This window comes from Mustelus asterias, chromosome 17 (assembly GCF_964213995.1).
Source record: "Mustelus asterias chromosome 17, sMusAst1.hap1.1, whole genome shotgun sequence".
In the NCBI taxonomy this organism is placed as follows: Eukaryota; Metazoa; Chordata; class Chondrichthyes; order Carcharhiniformes; family Triakidae; genus Mustelus; species Mustelus asterias.
Window position 1 is genome coordinate 79,257,201 of NC_135817.1, and position 20,957 is coordinate 79,278,157.

Here is a 20,957-nt window from a genome sequence, read left to right on the forward strand (position 1 = left end):
TGCAGTGTAAAAGCAGAGCTTGAGTATATTGCTGGATACAGCAAAGCCCAGTGCCCCAATTCCATCAAAATTATTGTGAGAGGAATAGCAGATCCTGCATTGATTGTAGGAGAACAACAGACTCTATATGTATTCTAGGGGGACAGAAGACCCTGAATAAATTGTAAGAGAATAGCAGACTCAGATTATATTACAGAGTAACAGTTTGGTGTATATCAATCATGTATATTTGACAGGGGAATAACAAACATGGAAGATTGCATACATTTAAAAGGGAATAGATGACTATATAGTGTTACATAGAAATAATAAACTGTTGGCAATAAAGTCATCTCTTTTCCATTGCTAACTTCATATTTTTTTTGTTCCCTCAGTGTGGGATACAGAGAGGTAACAAGAATCCCTGCCGGAGCAACGCATATCAAAGTGCGGCAGTACAAGCCGAAGGGTCAGCAGAGATTCACTGCCTATTTGGCAGTTAAAAGGAAGAACGGGGACTATCTCTTCAACGGCAAATACATGATCTCAACTTCAGAGACAATCATTGATCTAAACGGCACTGTGCTCAACTACAGTGGCTGGAGCCAGAAGGATGACCAGATGCACTCAATGGGTCATGGCCCATTGAAGGAGCCGCTGATAATTCAGATTCTTGCCACCGACCCTGGGAAACCACTGGACGTGCGCTACAGCTATTTTGTTCCAAGGAAGCAGGTGCCCTCGGCCAACGAGAATGCCATCAAGACTCTGGCAGCACAATCCAACCTGCCCAAGTGGGTGACGGGACCTTGGCTGTCATGTTCCAGAACCTGTGACACTGGCTGGCAGACCAGAACCGTTCAGTGCAAAAATGGCTTCGGAAAACTGACAAAAGGATGCCGCCTCTCCCAAAGACCATCAGCATTTAAACAATGTTTTCTGAGAAAATGTTAATGCACAGTTGCCAGTAAGATGCTCTATACTTTGTCATTTTTGTTTGGTGTTTCGCTTTAATCTAACTTGGAGAAAAGGAGGGAAAAGATTGCCAGCACGTCTTGACATGAAGCAGACAGTGCTGCGAAATTGAGGACAATCGAAGCATGGGCAGAATATGTCTTGTGGACAAATAAGTGCACATCGTTATTGCACCACAGCGGAAGAGCTTCAGATGCATTGCCCCAGACTAGTGAGAATGGGAAAATAGAAGATCACACCATCTTGCATTTTGCCTACCTCAGATGCATCCCTCAGCTACACGGAAATGAGTCCGTAGAGTCATCCATTCCATGGATACAAGATGGTGCATTGATTCCACAAATCTATCCAACCCTCCTGAGGAATCTGATGTCAGCAGCTTCGGCATAAGTGTGCCGTATTTCTTCACATTTGTTTTACCTTGTTGTCTTGTGGCTGTTCAATTGGAGCCAGTGACTGATTTTGGGCATTCGATTGGGATGGTGCAAGGAATGCTGCACTCTCGCTCGCTCACTCTTGCACACATGACAGTAAAAGGAAGCCAGCTGGCTGGAGACGGAATCCTCTAACTATCCAAGAATGGAATAAGAAACCAATAGTGCCAATGAGCGTTCAGCATTGTGTGGCCTCTCGGAGGAACTTATGCCACGGTGATTGCAACATCTTGTTGGTGTGCTTAATGATAATACCCCTCACTGCAATACCTAGAGCAGATAGTTAACCACTCCTAACAGACTCTTTTAATGAATAGTTGATTGAAGCATGATACAATTCCACTTGGTAATAACAAACCTGATCCAATAGAAGAGCAGAATGGCTGCACTGTTTGGAATTCTGTGGTGAAGATGATACAATTAATAATCCAACATTATACTCCTGATAGATCAAGGACGACAGTGCCTAGTTCTAATGTCTGTCTGTAATCACTAAAAGAAGAAATTCTAGCATGGGACTTTTCATCAAAGTTCAGAGCTTCTGCAAAACATCCAAGATCAATGATCATCTCAAATTGCTACTATTGACCTGAGCGAATATCTGTATCTAAGTTAAATTGCACACTCCTGACCCACTATGTACTCTACTTGGTATGCTATTTATCTGATGTTGCAGTGGAGCAAATGGAACCAGAGGAGAGAACAAGTTTGTGTTTTATTTTTGTCTGACAGAAAGAACGATTTGTTTTGTACACATACTTTCTCAGAGTTTATTCAAGCTATGCCATGAGCCTGCAGGAACAAGCTAATGTGGCGCTTAGAAATGATAAAGCAGAACTTGGTTGTCACTCGGACTTAAGGAGCAAAGGAAGGGAATGGCGTCAGGGCTTTCATTCTGATTGTTGCTTTGCCCAATACGAAGCTTCATCAAATACCATGACAACTTCATTAACTAAGTGTTGGAGCACGAGAGACGGAAGCAAGTGGGAATAAAATACATGTTTTCAAATGTACAGACCATTCCAGTCCAGTTTACATCTTCCGACAGTCACCTCAACAACCAGTGTCTATTTTCAAGACTGGACAAGTGACAATCCTACTTCAAAAAGAAACAGCAACAGTCTCAAAGAATCTGTGGTTTGCAGCTCTGAACTTGATGGAGATCGGTTTCTAAAGGTCAATTAGGTCATTCATGTGATGGGATTTACTGACTGGTCCACCTTCCAATTCCAGGAATTTAAAAAAAGGACAAGTGGTGTTTTGCTTTAAAAGCAGCTGACCTTACTCATGATCTCATGTGCTCAGCAATGGAGTCATTCAGTGTGTTTCTGATTAACTATTTATAATTTCCATGGTAATCGACACACCAGTGCTAGAAGCTATCTAACCAGAAATGATTTGCAGGCGGGAAAATGTGCAATTTTATAACTAATGTGTTTCATTTCCTAGTCTCATCCCTCCTCATTTAACTGAAACTCGGCTGCCAGGCTAGTTCTGAATGGGCCAAATCTAGTTAAGAGTTGCCTCACTTCCAAATGCCTCTGTTAATGTTCAGTCTCAGGACGCATCTTTGCTGCCAAAGCCACATTTTAACCCATCCCTATTTTCCCCCAAGAAAGTGACAATGGTGGAAGCCCTCCTGTTGCTTTGACAGAGCAGAGTGTTACACTGGACCACTTGAGAGTCAACCATGTTGGTGTGTAATTGGAGGCAAGTGCAGGCTAGCTTGGGTAAAAGCAGCCAGTTACCTTCCCTGAAGTGCATGAATTAACTAGTTAAGTTTAAAGGACAGTCCAACACCTCCATGGTCACGTGCACCAATACCAGTTTTTTATGTCTATATTTTTTAAACTGAATCCAAATTCGCAGAGAGTCAAGGGGAGATTCAGTTTTATTATCTAGATTTTTAACCCAAACCTCCAGGATCACGAGCCCACTAACATAACCACTGCACTAAATGCACAAAGTAGTATTGAACCATAGAAACGAAAAGATTCTGAGTGTTTGATGAAGCTTCCTGACGAACCAGTTGATCTCAGATGGAGCAGCGGTAAACATAAGAATATTCATGGGTCAGAAAAGACTATTCAGTCCACTGAAGCTCACCCCTTTAATGTCCTAACTCCCCCCCAGGCTGAACATTTAATGTATTTTGAACTAATGTATTTATCTCTATTGTCTTCCTTGAAAATCTTTCCAAACATGTATACCCCAGTGAGTAAGGAATTGCCTTCTTTTAGCAGTGAAGATATTAACACAGGTCTCCATTTATCCAGGCTGAGAAGGGGAAATGTTGGCAATTGTAATAGGATTGAGCCTGACTGAGTAATCAGTCTCAAGTAATGGGATGCTGAAAGATAATTTTTCAGGGAAGGTTGGAATGAATCAATCACCCCCACTGTAACTCCCTCCCTCTCCCACATAGCATGAAGGTCTTGTACACTTCCAATATCGCAGTTGATTTTTTTTGTATGCCATTGTTGCAAATTATTATTTTGCTTATATCACACTTTGGTATGGTACAGTATCAGAAAAATCAATACTTTCAGGCAGTGCTGATGCCAGTTTTCTCAGGATCAGTCTCCAACTTTATGTGGTGCTTCAGAAAACCATGCCTTTTACTTTATTCCCTGTCCAATTGGATTGCATTGTTAACTAATGTTTTTTCCATATAAATAGACATAGTCAGGAGCTTCATTGGCCTCTGTCGTAAGACAGGAATCTACGTTGCTCTGGTGCTGAGGAATATCTGTGCTCCCAAAGGCACCTCAGCACCATCTGAATTAGAGCAAGCTATTTCAAGTGTCTCGTTTCAGTGATGAGTTGACCTAAACTCTATCTTCCTCCACATTTGCTGTTTACGTACGGAGTTCGTTGCTTTTAGGATCTTTGTGTACAGTAGCCAGAACTTGTTCAGCAATGGCAAGGTTAATTTTCAATTGGAAATTACCCACAGTATAGCTCAGTTCATTGAAGATCCCCAGTCTGCATGGTAATTACCTGGACTAGAATTTCATGCTCATCGTGCACATGTGATTGGCAGTCCCAGAAGCAGATGTGATATGTGCTTCCACCCACGATTGCAACTGACGCGCGATTTCTCACTGGCCAGCCAATTAACACAGTGAGAAGTTTAACAACACCAGGTTAAAGTCACAGCCATTGCGAAACTGGCACTGAGAGAGGCACAGTGCTGTCGGGAGGAGGGGTGGCAGGAAGAGGGCAGGCAATGAGAGAAGTGAGGATACAGACGGGCATTTCCAATAAGGTCTCTGAAGGCTGACAGCAGCTGTGGAGCTGCCTCAGGGAGCTGCAGTATTATTCCAATGAAATTTGCACAAAAAAAACTCTAAACTTTCTCTGTGATGCAAATTCAAGCAATTGACAGCAAAACTCAGCCCTCAAACATCTTCTGTTACTTTATTTCATCCCAGACATTTGACCCTGCCTTAGCTCGGTATGAAGTGAAAACATAAAGGCCTCCTGGCTGATTGCCTGCCAACAGTAAAAGCATGCGGGCCACGTAAAATCGCAAATAATTGCCTCCTTCATGGGCTTAATGGCCTGCTTAATTGTCATTGGGCACGCTTCTGATTCACATGTTTGCCCACCCACCGTAATGTTGCGTGTGGGTGCAAAGACATCGGGGCACACGCCTGATGTCTTCTCGTGTTGTTTCATGCAAATTCGAGTCAGGCACGTGTTCACTCATTCAACATAAAATTCTGGCCCTGGAAGAGAAACTGCCTCAGCCTTCCTGGGATAAAGGTGGACAATTCAACCAAGGTTCCCACTTCTGACTCTTCAAATAAACCTTGCTGGAAGTGCTAATGCCCTGTAATTTAATAATGTTCAAATACTCAGTGTGCAGATTCATAAATAATGAATGGTCACTTGATTGAGATGCCAGTGAATCCACTTTCTCCCTTTCCGTTCCATGTGTTCTGATGATGCTACCTCCCACCACGGGGCTTGTTTTTCTTATTCCTGAACTGAGGATTCCACCACCACCCCCCCCCCCCCCCCCCCCCCACCCCACAGGGCCCTCAATCGCATCTGATTCATTTCTTGATTTCCTACACTTCTGCCCTCACCCCCTCCCCTACCTCCCAGAGCCACGATAGGGGTCCCCCTTGCCCTCACTTTCCATCCCACCACTCTCTGTACTCAGAGGATCATCTTCTGCCATTGCCACCAGCCCCAGCCTGATGCCAATTCAGAAGCAAAGTCATACTGGACTCGAAAAGTGAACTCTGTTTCTCTCTCCACAGATGTTGAGTTTCTTTCCAGCACCTTCTGTTTTTAATTCTAGATTTCCAGCATCCGCAGTATTTTGCTTTTATTACCAGTGGGTACAAATGGGTGAACTTCTGGCTGCTTAGTCGTATTCCTGTCTCTGAGTCAGTAGGAGCGACTGTCGTTCATGTCCGACCTCCATCAGTGGGATGCTAACCACTGGTGGATATGGGTGCATTGGACTAACCACAAAAAATGTTTTTTAAAAATGGTTGTGGCCATAAAGGGAACATCATATCACAACCCGTCTGGCTGTTAATCAGCCTGCAAATCCTTCCATTACTTCACACTATTCTCCAAGGGAAGTGTTTGAAGATACAATAACAACAACATCCAGAGGGTGTCTATTGCTTTCAGGAAAGGGAAGAAGGGGAGGAAAAAGGTTGGAAAAAGACAGGAAAATAAATTAGCATTTGAAAAATTGCATTTGTGATTTTTAAGGCTTTTTGATTGACAATAGGTCAGATATAAGTGATTCTTTAACTTTTATTTACATGAAGGTCAAAATCTACTGTACATTATTGTTTAACATTTAAACATTTTACTTTCCTGTGGATACTGTCTGATGGCACACTTGGCACATTTTAAAATAGACCAGCTCTGATCCCAGCAGAGATCATGCGATCTCAGATAGAACAAAGGACTCCTCCAATTCCCAGGGAACAGTACAGACTGCCAATTCAAAACCCAAGTACGTGGATCAAGGTGAGGGGAAGCATAATATCAGTCTCCCTTGCAATTCCCAGTGCATTCTTCCCAGAACAACTTGAACCATGAGGTCCAATGATCCCCAAGAGGTTCTCCTTCTGATTTCCCATGAGTGATCCTGGAAGGAGTTGGATTCCCCCAATTCGGTGAAAGAAAATTTGGGTGGCATTATTCTGAAATGTATGATGTGTCCCACCCACACACATTTTCATAGCTGGGCCAATGGAATCAAAATGATCAGAACTCACACTCTGCATCTTCAGTTCAGTGGCTCCCATTTAAACCTGGGAATCGAAGAGATAATCCTTTTCTACAATGTATAGATTTTAATTGGGTCTCCGTTAAGAGGGAAAAAACATTCCAGTGTAAATTTAAATTGTGAAGAAGTGTAAGGCGCAGCACTGAAATAATTTATTTGTGTTTGTATAACTGGTGTGAACTTGATGTAACAGTTTAATTTATTGTTATTTAATGTGGGGAACACCAATCGCGCAAGTTTTTGAAAAAAATTTGCTGTTGTGTCCTAGTGTACAACTGTTTAATTTATGCTTCACTCTTCTTGTGAAAGTTCAGTATATTTTTAAAATATGTATGTTTACGTAATGTACAGCACTGGTTGCTTTGTCTACTATTGCGTTGTGCGCTTTCCTCGTGTAATTATTTAGATGCTGTGTGCATTCCTCATGAGGAAAGTTGCTTGTCTTTTTTTTAAGAAAAATTATCATTTGACTGAGGCAACATGCCAAATGCATTCTAATACTTGTTTTAAAATGTGTAGCAGTTGTGTAATGTATATTAATCATGTCTAGAACAACAAAATGCAAAATCTTGCAGGAATACAGGGAAAAGGCAGGGGAGTGGGACTAGCTGTGCAGACTCAATGGGTCAAATGGCCTCCTCTGTGCTGTAACCAGTCTATGATTCTCGGAAGTATTTTTTATCAATTATTTTAAGCACATCAGTAATATTCTGTAATGTACTGTAACAATAATCATGTTGCCTGTGTAACTAATGCTAAAAAATTCACCTTTTTTTAATTTGTGTAAATTATATATTCCCAAATGCAATTTAATTCTCACAATTTAATACCTGGTGTTGTTTTCTTTAATGGTTGAACTTAAAAGACTATTTCAGTTTGTAATTTCCTTTTGGAGGTTTCATTCTATCTCCCTTCCAGCCTGTCTCAAAAACAGAAATCTGAAGTCTTTGCTTTAAGAAAAATGATTTTAATTTATAGAATAGAAGGGAAGGAACAATGACAAACCATCCAAAGTAGTAATTACGTTTTGTTAAAAGAGACTGATGTGGTCTGAGTCCCTCTGTGTGTGTGTGTGTGTGTGTGTGTTTGTATGTTTGTTTGTTTATATGCATATGACTCCATGGGTTGGAGTTTCATCACCTCCTATTGTAGATCCGATCTGCCACCCTAGTGGATAATGGAAAATGAGTAAATAGTTATGATTCCCAAAATGTTGTTCATAACACATACAATGCTGTGATAGCTTAAGCACAGGAATCAAAAACACATTGCAAATGTGAAAATAAACTAGCTGTAGCTCTATTCATCAAGAAAAGGGGATTTATTTCTGTCTCTCATGGGCAGGATGCCCCATAGCACTTCACAGGCAGTGACTATTTTTGAAAGTGTAGTCACTGTTGCATTGCAAGAAAAGACAGAAGCCAATTTGCACACTGTGAGGTTAATTAGATAAATGACCTACAATCTATTTTATTGTGGTGTTGGCTCACAGGGATAAATGTTAGCCCAGCCACCAGAGAACTCCCTGTTTTTCAAGGAAAGGACTTGCATATTTTTAGTTACTTTCATGACCTCAGGTCATCTCAAAACACTCAACAACCAACCAAAACTTTTGAAGTACAGTCACTGTACTAATGTAGATAAATGCAGCTGTCAGTTTGCACACAGCAAAGTCTCAAAGACAACAAGGACAACAGTGCAGAAGGAGGCAATTCGGCCCATCGAGTCCACCAATGGAGAGCTACCACGTTTTACCCATGTTGGTTGGGGGATAAATATTGGTTAAATTGCTCTTTCATGTGGGATCTTTTATGTAGATTTGATAGAAAAGCTGCAACCGCAGTTAAAGATGGGCCCTCTGACTCTGCAGTAATCCCTCACTAAAGTGTCAACCTGGATTATGTACTTAAGTCAGAAGGGTTTGATTTAGAACCATAGAAAATTACAGCTCAGAAACAGGCCTTTTGGCCCTTCTTGTTTGTGCCGAACCATTTTATGCCTAGTCCCACTGACCTGCACTTGGACCATATCCCTCCACACCCCTCTCATCCATGAACCCGTCCAAGTTTTTCTTAAATGTTAAAAGTGACCCTGCATTTACCACTTTATCCGGCAGCTCATTCCACACTCCCACCACTCTCTGCGTGAAGAAGCCCCCCCTAATATTCCCTTTAAACTTTTCTCCTTTCACCCTCAACCCATGCCCTGTGGTTTTTTTCTCCCCTAGCCTCAGCGGAAAAAGCCTGCTTGCATTCACTCTATCTATACCCATCAAAATCTTATACACCTCTATCAAATCTCCCCTCAATCTTCTACGCTCCAGGGAATAAAGTCCCAACCTATTCAATCTCTCTCTGTAACTCAGCTTCTCAAGTCCCGGCAACATCCTTGTGAACCTTCTCTGCACTCTTTCAATCTTATTTACATCCTTCCTGTAACTAGGTGACCAAAACTGTACACAATACTCCAAATTCGGCCTCACCAATGCCTTATATAACCTTACCATAACACTCCAACTTTTATACTCGATACTCCGATTTATAAAGGCCAATGTACCAAAGGCACTCTTTATGACCCTATCCACCTGTGACGTCACTTTTAGGGAATTCTGTACCTGTATTCCCAGATCCCTCTGTTCAACTGCACTCTTCAGAGTCCTACCATTTACCCTGTACGTTCTTCTTTGGTTTGTCCTTCCAAAGTGCAATATCTCACACTTGTCCGCGTTAAATTCCATTTGCCATGTTTCAGCCCATTTTTCTAGTTGGTCCAAATCCCTCTGCAAGCTTTGAAAACCTTCCTCACTGTCCACTACACCTCCAATCTTTGTATCATCAGCAAACTTGCTGATCCAATTTACCACATTATCATCCAGATCATTTGAATTCATGATCCATGTCTCAAACGGCAGGAACATATTTGCCATGCGAGGAGGCTCTGGAGACAATCGGTAGGGGAATTTCTGTCAGTTGCACGTTGGGTCATCTCCCTGATGCATTGGCCTGACTGGCATTCATTACCTAGAATCATAGAATCCCTACAGTGCAGAAGGAGGCCATTCAACCCATCGAGCCTGCACCGACAACAATCCCACCCAGGCCCGTAACCCCATGTACTCACCCTGCTAATCCCCCTGATGCTGAGGGGCAATTTAGTATGGCCAACCAACCTACCTCACACATTTTCGGACTGAGGGAGGAAACTGGAGCACCTGGCAGAAACCCACGCAGACACGGGAGAACGTGCAAACTCCGCATAGACAATGATCCTGGGCCAGAATTGAAGTCAGGCCCCTGGCGCTGTGAGGCAGCAGTGCTAACCACATGCCCAGAAACACCAGCTAGCTAATTGCGATCAATTAAGTGCTCACTTGGGGCAAATTGGTAATGACGGTGAGATCTTCCTGCCAGTGAATGGGCTCCCACTCCTCTGCCCAATAAGGCTGAAACCCAGCCATTGCCTGGGGATGACCTCCCTGCAGCAAGCCAGGGGACCAACGAACCCCTGTTTAAAACCTCCACACCCAGGAGCTGTGGGAATCAGGGGGCGAAACTGTGGTTGCAGGCCCATCCAGTGGAGTGTTTCCCCCCCCGCCCACCCTCCGTTCACACATATTTTAACTAGTTTTAGAAGTCTTCAATCTTGAGGCACCTTCATGGCCTCCCACCTACATCAGCAGCATCTGACTCTCCCAGTGAGTTTGGCAACCACCCAGTCTCTGGTACTCTGGCCCTACCACCAGTGAGTCTGCCCGTCGTCCCTAATTGGATGAAGTTTCTAAACACCAAAGTGGCCACTTCTGGGAATACTGTGTCGGCCGGTGGAACACTAGTATCATCGGGGTAAGGCCTGCATATGGTCCCAGAATATCCTTACAAATAATACCAGCAAAATCCCACCTAAAAATGAATTGCTGCTCTTGAGCCGTGGCTGACAAATTGTGAAATAGTGTTTTTTTTACAACCAGCTGAGAGAGAAGTCAGGGCCACTGTTCAACATTTCATCCAAAAGATAGGCAGCTGCAGAAGTATCACAGTCCTTTAGCACCACACTGAAGTGTGAACCATGATTATCTGCTCACGTCTTTCAAGTTTTGAACCCACAACCTTCGCAATAAGTGAGCCCACTAACAATGAACCAAGCCTTGTGCTGGGGTGGAACACAACCAATCAAAGAAGCTGTACAACGAAGTATGAATTCATACAAGGCTTTATCCACCAGAATATCTGGCAATTAATCAGGAAGTAAGTAATCAAGGCAGTGCACAATTCCAGTCACATACCCTTTTGCCAAGATGAGAACCAACAACCTGTCCTGGTCCCCCCATGCCGACACTATAGTAAAGAAAGCCCACCAACGCCTCTATTTTCTCAGAAGATGAAGGAAATTTGGCATGTCAGCTACGACTCTCACCAACTTTTACAGATGCACCATGGAAAGCATTCTTTCTGGCTGTATCACAGCTTGGTGTGGGCTCCTGCTCTGCCCAAGGTCGCAAGGAACTACAAAAGGTCAAGAATGTAGTCCAATCCATCACGCAAACCAGCCTCCCATCCATTAACTCTGTCTACACTTCTCACTGCCTCAGCAAAGCATCCAGCATAATTAAGGACCCCACACACCCCGGACATTCTCTCTTCCACCTTCTTCCATCGGGAAAAAGATACAAAAGTCTGAGGTCACGTACCAACCGACTCAAGAACAGCTTCTCCTTCCCTGCTGCCATCAGACTTTTGAACGGACCTACCTCGCATTAAGTTGATCTTGATCTATGCCCTAGCTATGACTGTAACACTACATTCTGCACTCTCTCATTTCCTTCTCTATGAGCGGTATGCTTTGTCTCGAGAGTGCGCAAGAAACACTTTTCACTATATGCTAATACATGTGACAATAAAATATCAAATCAAAATCATTATTGCTGAGGCATCTTGCCTCCTAGTTTCAGCATCAAGCTCCCTCAAATTGAGACAGTGTGGACTTAATGCAGAAGAAAGGGAGCTTTATTTTTTCACAACATACATCTTGTCACTTCCCAGCTGCACCAGCGTAATGTTTAGCCATATTTAGTTCCTTGCCTAAGTATGGCCCTTGACAGAATCTAAAGCAACAGAGGGTCATCACACTTGAGCCTTATCTTGTCCTCACTAGATCCCTTCCTATGTATACTTTCCAGCCATGGGTTGTTGGATTATGATCAAGGGAAGAAAGTCAGATTTGCCAGCCCAGGTCATCTTGCTGATTATAGCACCACAACTGCCCCAGCCGAGATTAGTTAACAAAGAACAAAGAATAATACAGCACAGGAACAGGCCCTTCGGCCCTCCAAGCCCGTGCCGCTCCCTGGTCCAAACTAGACCATTCTTTTGATTCCCTCCATTCCCACTCCATTCATGTGGCTATCTAGATAAGTCTTAAACGTTCCCTGTGTGTCCGCCTCCACCACCTTGCCTGGCAGCGCATTCCAGGTCCCCACCACCCTCTGTGTAAAATATGTCCTTCTGATATCTGTGTTAAACCTCCCCCCCTTCACCTTGAACCTATGACCCCTCGTGAACGTCACCACCGACCTGGGGAAAAGCTTCCCACCGTTCACCCTATCTATGCCTTTCATAATTTTATACACCTCTATTAGGTCACCCCTCATCCTCCATCTTTCCAGGGAGAACAACCCCAGTTTACCCAATCTCTCCTCATAACCAAGCCCCTCCATACCAGGCAACATCCTGGTAAACCGCCTCTGTACTCTCTCCAAAGCCTCCACCTCCTTCTTGTAGTGTGGCGACCAGAACTGGACGCAGTATTCCAAATACGGCCGAACCAACGTTCTATACATCTGCAACATCAAACTCCAACTTTTATACTCTATACCCCGTCCTATAAAGGCAAGCACCCAACTCGCCATGTGTTTCGTGGCAGCAGAGGTGGCCTGCCATTGGCCGGCAGTTGGATGTTCTGGTTCTGCCATTGTCAATTAGGTTTTCCATTGAATGCACTCCTGAGCACTGGGATACCTGTGATGGAGCTGCGCCATCGGTGGGACCAGAAGACCCTGCCAGCGTGAGCAGCCAGAAAATTCTGGCCTAAATCTAGGATCATTGGGCTTCTTACATGTTGGAGAAAAATGTTCTCTTGAATACAGTATCCCAATTGATATTAGGCTAGTTGAAGTCCCCAGTGATTACTGTCCTATTGTTTGTGCACTCAGAAATCGGTCTACATATTTGCTCTTCTAATTCCCTTCCACTATTTGAGTCCTAAAAGTGTGGCTGACCCTTTGTTATTTCTGAGCTCAATCCATATAGCCTCATGCAGAAGACTCATGCAGCTTGCTTTCTAATCAGTATTCAGCTCTTAATACTGATGAGGGTGATGGTTCCTCTGGGATTATATTCAGAGTCAAACTCATGGCACCATTGGTGTCTCAAATGTATAGCAGAGGCGGAATAAGATAGTGATAGGGGATTCAGTAATTAGAGCACAGACTGGAGTTCTGAAATCACAGATATGATTCCAGCATGTTGTCAAGGTTACTGGACGGCTGTAGAACATTCTGAGGGAGAAGGCTGATAAGCCAGAAGTCATGGTCCATATCGGTACCAACAAAATAGCAGGAAACAGGGATGAGTGCCTGCAAGCAGTATTTAGGAAGCTAGGAAAGAGATTAATAAGCAGGACCACAAAGGTAGTAATCTCTGGACTGTTACAAGGAAGATTGTTATCATGAGGATAGCAATAGGAGGTTGGAGCAAATGAATGTTTGTTTGGAGAAATGGTGCTGCAGGGACGGGTTTAAATTCGTCGGACATTGGGATTGATTGTGGGGCCTGTGGGATGTGTACAGGCCAAACACAACATGCTAAGCAGAAAAAGATGACAGAGATTTTCCAGAGCTATCTCCCAACATTGTTCAATGGAAAGCTCCAGCCTTTCACAAGGCCATCGTAAGGTGTGGACATGTTGAATAAAGACTTTTCCGCATTTCACATAATCAAATTTATTGATTAACTGTGTTTTCATTTGGCATTGGAATCTATTGATTTTAACATAAATTATGTTTGTGTTTCATGGATGTATCGGGTTTCACGGAGGTATATCCACATGGGAATTGGGCCTCCTCAGCTATTGCGAAACTCCACTTAACACGGGCTTGTGAGTGGATATAATGAGACTCAATTCATTGGGAATTTAATGTATATGTAAATGGCATAGATTTGGGTACACATAGGGCACACTTGGAAAATTTATGAATGACCCAAAATTTTGAAATATGTTAAAGGGTGAAGAGGATGGTGATTGAACTCTGGCTGGTGAACAGTAAAGGGATTAAGGGTTATGGTGAGCGGGTGGGTAAGTGGAGCTGAATCCACGAAAAGATCAGCCACGATCTTATTGAAAGGCAAAGCAGGCTCGAGGGGCCAAATGGCCTACCCCTGCTCCTCGTTCTTATGTTCTTATTACGAAATGGAAAGGCATGTGGCAGATTAAATTAATATCAGAGAAGTGTGAAATGATACATTTTAGTAGGAAGAACGAAGAGCTGCAATATGAAGCAAAGGATACTGCAGCGGCTGCAGGAGCAGAGACCTGGGGTCTCTCTGTTGAAGGTTGCTGAAGGTGGCAGAACAGGTTGTAAAAGGGATCCAATGTGACCCTGGACTGTGTAAATGGCAGCACAGAGTACAAAAGCAGGAAGTTCTGATGAACCTTTATAAAACACTGGTTCAGCATCAACTGCCCAATTCTGAACACCACATTTTCAGAAAGGCATGAAGGCTATAGAGATGGCGCAGAAGAAATTTACATAAATGGTCGCAAGGATGAAGGACTTGGGTTACAAGAGTGGACTGGAGAAGCTGGGGTTGTTTTCCTTAGAAAAGATAAGATAAGGTGGCACGGTAGCACAGTGGTTAGCACTGCTGCTTCACAGCGCCAGGGAGCCAGGTTCGATTTCCAGCTTAGGTCACTGTCTGAGCGGAATCTGCACTTTCTTCCATTTCTGCGTGGGTTTCCTCCGGGTGCTCCGTTTCCTCCCACAGTCCAAAAGACGTGCTGGTTAGCTGCATTGGCCATGCTAAATTTTCCCTCAGTGTACCTGGACCGTGGCAACGAGGAGATTTTCACAGTAAATTCATTGCAGTGCTAATGTAAGCCTACTTGTGATACTAATAAATAAACTTGAGATTGAGAGAGGAGATTTGACAGAGGTGTTTAAAATCATGCCGGGGTCTGGACAGATTAGAGAGGGAGTAATTGTTCCCACTGATCGACAGGATCAATAAGCATGGATGTTAGTGATTTGCAAGAGAACAAAAGCCGACAAAAGTCCTTTATACACCAAATAAGAACATAAGAATAAGAAGACTGTGGAGGAACATAGAGATCTTGGGGTCCATATCCACAGATCTCTAAAGGTTGCCACTCAAGTGGATAGAGCTGTGAAGAAGGCCTATAGTGTGTTAGCTTTTATTAACAGGGGGTTGGAGTTTAAGAGCCGTGGGGTTATGCTGCAACTGTACAGGACCTTGGTGAGACCACATTTGATATATTGTGCGCAGTTCTGGTCGCCTCACTATAAGAAGGATGTGGAAGCGCTGGAAAGAGTGCAGAGGAGATTTACCAGGATGCTGCCTGGTTTGGAGGGTAGGTCTTATGAGGAAAGGTTGAGGGAGCTAGGGCTGTTCTCTCTGGAGCGGAGGAGGCTGAGGGGAGACTTAATAGAGGTTTACAAAATGATGAAGGGGATAGATAGAGTGAACGTTCAAAGACTATTTCCTCGGGTGGATGGAGCTATTACAAGGGGGCATAACTATAGGGTTCATGGTGGGAGATATAGGAAGGATATCAGAGGTAGGTTCTTTACGCAGAGAGTGGTTGGGGTGTGGAATGGACTGCCTGCTGTGATAGTGGAGTCAGACGCTTTAGGAACATTTAAGCAGTTATTGGATAGGCACATGGAGCACACCAGGATGATAGGGAGTGGGATAGCTTGATCTTGGTTTCAGATAAAGCTCGGCACAACATCGTGGGCCGAAGGGCCTGTTCTGTGCTGTACTGTTCTATGTTCTATGTTTTATAACTAGGAGCAGGAGTAGGCCATTTGTCTCCTCGAGCCTGCTCCGCGATTCAATAAGATCATGACTGATCTTTTTGTGGACTCAGCTCCACTTACCCGCCCAATCACCATAACCCCTAATTCCTTTACAGATCAAAAATCTGTCCATCTTTGCCTTAAAAACATTCAACGAGGTAGCCTGAACTGCTTCAGTGGGCAGGGAATTTCACATATTCACAACCCTTTGGGAGAAGACGTTCCTCCTCAACTCAGTCCTAAATCTGCTCCCCCTTATTTTGAAGCTATGCCCCTTAGTTCTAGTTTCATCTGCCAGTGGAAACAACCTCCTTGTTTATACCTTATCTATTCCCTTCATAATTTTATGTGTTTCTATAAGATCCCCCCTCATTCTTCTAAATTCCAATGAGTATAGCCCCAGTCTACTCAGTCTCTCCTCATAAGCCAACCCTCTCAACTCCGGAATCAACCTACTGAATTTCCTCTGCACCTCCTCCAGTGCCAGTATATCCTTTCTCAAGTAAGGAGACCAAAACTGTGCACTGTACTCCAGATGTGACCTCACCAGCACTTTATACAGCTGCAACATAACCTCCCTGTTTTTAAACTCCATCCCTCTAGCAATGGAGAGCAAAATTCCATTTGCCTTCTTAATTACCAGCACCTGCTGACCAACTTCTTGCAATTCATGCACAAAGACACCCAGGTCCCTCTGCACAACAGCATGCTGCAATTTTTTACCATTTATGGTAAATGTTTAGGATCTCCAATGCACTGTATCAAAGGGTGGTGGAGGGCATCTTGAATCTTGGCTTTCAAAATTTGGACAAGCACTTGAAGGGAAAAGTACTCTTGCACAGGGTTGTCACAGGCTCAATTGGCTGAATCCTTCTGTGCTGTCAGTCCACGATTCTATGATCTTGGGTCATGGCAACAAATGTGATTTTTAAATGAATTTGTCAACTTAGGTTCCTGTTCAAAAGTGTTTGGGTCGCCAAGGTAGAGGGGAGAATGAGAGAGAGTAAAATTGCCTTCTCTGTCTTGTATCCATGCAGGTACTAGAACAATAACATATATTAATGAATTGTTAATTAAGCATTGAGCATGCTATTCGTATCATTTGAATCAATTTGGTTCTAGCGTCTTCCGTTTTCACATTGGTCTCATCAGTGGGACATGATCCTCTATTTTCTTTATTTTTGCCAGTTTTCTCCTGAATTTCCCCACTTTGTAGGTGCTAATCTTTAATGGGGAATAGTTTACCAAGCACAGGGATCCTTTCTATACCATGCCAGAGTTCCCAGCTCATGAGCAAGTCTGGAATGTGAATATCTCAATGCAATTTGTGTCCAGGACATTAAAGCCAAACTTGATCCTGTGGTTCATAAAGACACTCTGAATGGTGATCAGGAAGAGAATTGCTGAGTGATTATTTTCCCCACTAATCCAGAGGAGCCGAGACTATTTGTTGCTTTCCCTTTTCACTTAAATGATCAGAGCTTTCTCAGAATTGAGGCTTAGCAGTGAAACATGTAATAACAGTGAACACAAAGCGCCATCTATTGCTTCGTCTTGCTCACAGCATCTGCAAGTGGTGAACAAGTTCTGAAAGGAGAAATTCCAGCCACGTGATCAGGATTAATTTTTCATAATTTCATCTCTCCCCCAATTCACATTGACAGTGTTGGGTCAGGGGATTCAACCTGTGGAGGAAGTGCATGTCTATTCCCTCACAGTCCAGCAGTGTTAGCGGTTAAATTAAAGTTATATTTATTTATTAGTCACAGGTAGGCTTACATTAACATTGCAATGAAGTTACTGTGAAAATCCCCTAGTCGCCACACTCTGGCGCCTGTTCAGTTACACTGAGGGAGAATTTAGCATGGCCAATGCACCAAATCAGCGCATCTTTCGGACTGTGGGAGGAAACCGGAGCAGCCAGAGGAAACCCACGCAGATACGGGGAGAACGTGCAAACTCCACACAGACAGTGACCCCAGCCGGGAATTGAACCCAGGTCCCTGGCACTGTGAGGCAGCAGTGCTACCCACTGTGCCAGTGTCCTTTCCCTAGATTTAATCAGGATTGAAAAAAAATGGGGGGAATTCTCCAGTCCTACCTGCCACAAGAATCGTAGTGGGTGGGGGGTGTGGAGGGGGGGGGGGGGGGGGGGGGGCGCGGGGGCAGGCCACATAAAGGTCCATTGACCTTGGGCGTGATTCTTCGTTTTTTGGGATGAGCGCAGCAAAGAATCCGATGGAATGTTATTTTCTTTCTATCTGTCTTCCTACCCATTAATTTCTCCCTTCCTGGTCTTCTTTCCTGAAGAGGCAGATTCTTTCCTGAATGTTGATCATGCTCTGGTAGCTTGTCAATATGTCAGTCATGTGTGAGCCTTGGCAATGAGTATCAGAAGGCTATCTCTGTTATCATGAGGATGAGGGGAGGTTAGCCATCATGGTGGATGGGAAGGAGGGGGGGGCAGAATTGGAGAGTGTGGGGAAGGAAAGTGAGAGATCATGGATGTGTGAGGGTGGGTTGTCCAATCACAAGGTGTGTAATGAGATAAGCTTGTTGAGCTGAGGGTAAACAGTCCAGTTACTCCTGGCCCACAAGCAGTGCTATAAATGCAATTACCTCATGGATCTAGCTTTTCTCACCTCCTCTTACCAATCAGAATTCCTGAACTCTGGGAAGCTCATCGTCACGGATTGAAATAAAAATTCCATTAAAATGGAAGCACACTTTTCCCAATTAGTTCTATCTAATCTATATTAGTCCAATCTGCCTCCTGCAAAGAAACAGAAATGGGGAGGTTTGCGGCAAGTTGGGGATCAAGACTGAAAGACCTGTTGGTGCTGGAGTGTGGCAACCAGGGGATTTTCACAGTAACTTCATTGCGGTGTTAATATAAGCCTACTTGTGACACTAATAAATAAACTTTAAAACTTTTAAAACTTTAAATAATTGTTTTGAATTCCTGGGAAAGTATGAGATGGGTTAGCAGGATGTGTGTTAAAGGTTTGATATCAGTATAACTGGGTTACTGAGGATCCTTTCTGGACAGTTCCACCTCTTGACCTCTCCTTCCTGGTTTAAGATGCTTCTCAAGTCATACCAAATTTTTATTCACTCATCCTAATATCTCCTTTGATGCGGTGCCTAATAATACTGTAGTCAAGCAGCTTGGGATTTCAATTTCCTCCATTTAATTTGGAACATGCAGGCTATGTGTTTTGGTGTCCTTTAACCTTTCTTTTCACGGTCATGCTCACACAGTGAGGCATTGACTTGTACAAGGTCCGCTCGGAGCCTTTCAGATTGCTGCCCAACCATTTAGAACAGACATTGCTTGGGCTGCGTTACAATGTTCATCGTATATTGTAATTACAAGTTGTTGTTATTGTTGATGGGGAAAAGATTAAAAAGACAGACTTGCATTTACATAACACCTTTCATGACCACAGGAGATCCCAAAGCTGTTTGAGCCGGTGAAATACTCTTGAAGTGTCATATTGTTGCAATGCAGGAAACACAGCAGCCAATTTGCACAAGGTATGGTCTCCACAAACACCAATGTGATAATGACCAGATAATGTTTTAAGGCTGTTTGTTGATGAAAAATACTAGCCAGGGCATCGGGGATAACTTGACCTCCTCTTGGGAAATAAGGAGGAGCAGGTGACAGAAGTGTAAGTGAGGGATTATTTTGGGACCAGTGACCATAATTCCATTAGTTTTAAGATAGCTATGGAGAATGATATGTCTTGTCCAAAAGTCAAAATTCTAAATTGGAGCAAGGCCAATTTTGATGGTATTAGACAGGAACTTTCAAAAGTTGACTGGGGGAGTCTTCTGGCAGGCAAAAGGACGTCTGGTAAGTGGGAAACTTTCAAAAGTGTGTTAACCAGGGTTCAGGGTAAGCACATTCCTTTTAGAGTGAAGGGCAAGGCTGATAGAAATAGGGAACCCTGAATGACTCGGGATATTGAGGCACTGGTCAAGAAGAAAAAGAGGCATATGACGTGCATAGGCAGCTGAGAACAAGTGGATCCCTTGAAAGATATAGAGGGTGTCAGAGTAGAGTTAAGAGAGAAATCAGGAGGGCAAAAAGGGGACACGAGATTACGAGCGGGATTCTCGGCCACGCTCGCCTCAAAACCAGAGAATCCCACCCAAGGTCAATGGACCTTTGCATGGTCCACCCCCCCTACATGCTACAATTCCCGTGGCAGGCGGGAGGAGAGAATTCTGGCCTACTTTGGCAGATAAGGCAAAGGAAAATCCAAAGAGCTTCTACAAATACATAAAGGACAAAAAGGTAACTAGGAAGAGAGTAGAATCTCTCAAGGATCAACAAGGTCATCGATGTGTAGATCCACAAGAGATGGGTGAGATCCGAAATTAATATTTCTCATCAGTATTTACCATTGGGAAAGGCATGGGTGTGAGGGAACTTGGGGAAATAAACAGTGATGTCTTGAGGAGTGTACATATAACAGATAAAGAGGTGCTGGAAGTCTTAAAGCGCATCAAGGTAGATAAATCCCCAGGACCTGATGAAATATATCCCAGGATGTTGTGAGAGGCTAGGGAGGAAATTGTGGAGATATTTGAATCATCGACAGCCACAGGTGAGGTGCCTGAAGATTGGAGGGTGGCAAATGTTGTGCCTTTGTTTAAGGGCTGCAGGGAAAAGCCTGGGAACTAAAGGCCGGTGAGCCTAACGCCTGTAGTGGGTAAATTGTTAGAAGGTATTCTGAGAGACAGGACCTACTGGCATTTAGAGAGGCAAGGACTGAGTAGGGACAGTCAGCATGGCTTTGTGAGTGGAAAATCATGTTTCATGAATTTGATTAAGTTTTTTGAAGGGGTAACCAAGAAGGTAGATGAGGGCAGTGCAGTCGACGTTGTCTACATGAACTTTAGCAAGGCCTTTGACAAGGTACCGCATGGCAGGTTGTTGCATAAGGTTAAATCTCATGGGATCCAGGGTGAGGTAGCCAATTGGATAGTGCAGTCACAGGTGGATAGGGTGGTGAAGAAAACATTCGGCATGCTTGGTTTCATTGGTCAGAACATTGAATACAGGAGTTGGGACGTTTTGTTGAAGTTATACAAGACATTGGTAAGGCCACACTTGGAATACAGTGTACTGTCTGGTCATGCTATTATAGAAAGATATTATTAAACTAGAAAGAGCGTAGAAAAGTTTTACTAGGATGCTACTGGG

At 43.6% G+C, this 20,957-nt stretch overlaps 1 protein-coding gene across 1 annotated transcript in view; it reads left to right on the top strand.

Moving 5' to 3' along the window:
* adamts5 (ADAM metallopeptidase with thrombospondin type 1 motif, 5 (aggrecanase-2)) overlaps positions 1-7,470 on the top strand; it is a 35,997-nt gene extending 28,527 nt beyond the window's left edge. Inside the window, exon 8 of the mRNA XM_078233020.1 lies at positions 375-7,470. Coding sequence (XP_078089146.1) covers positions 375-933 — 559 coding nt within the window. The 3' untranslated portion in view covers positions 934-7,470. The remainder of the gene's footprint in view (positions 1-374) is intronic.
* The last annotated feature ends 13,487 nt before the right edge of the window (positions 7,471-20,957 follow it).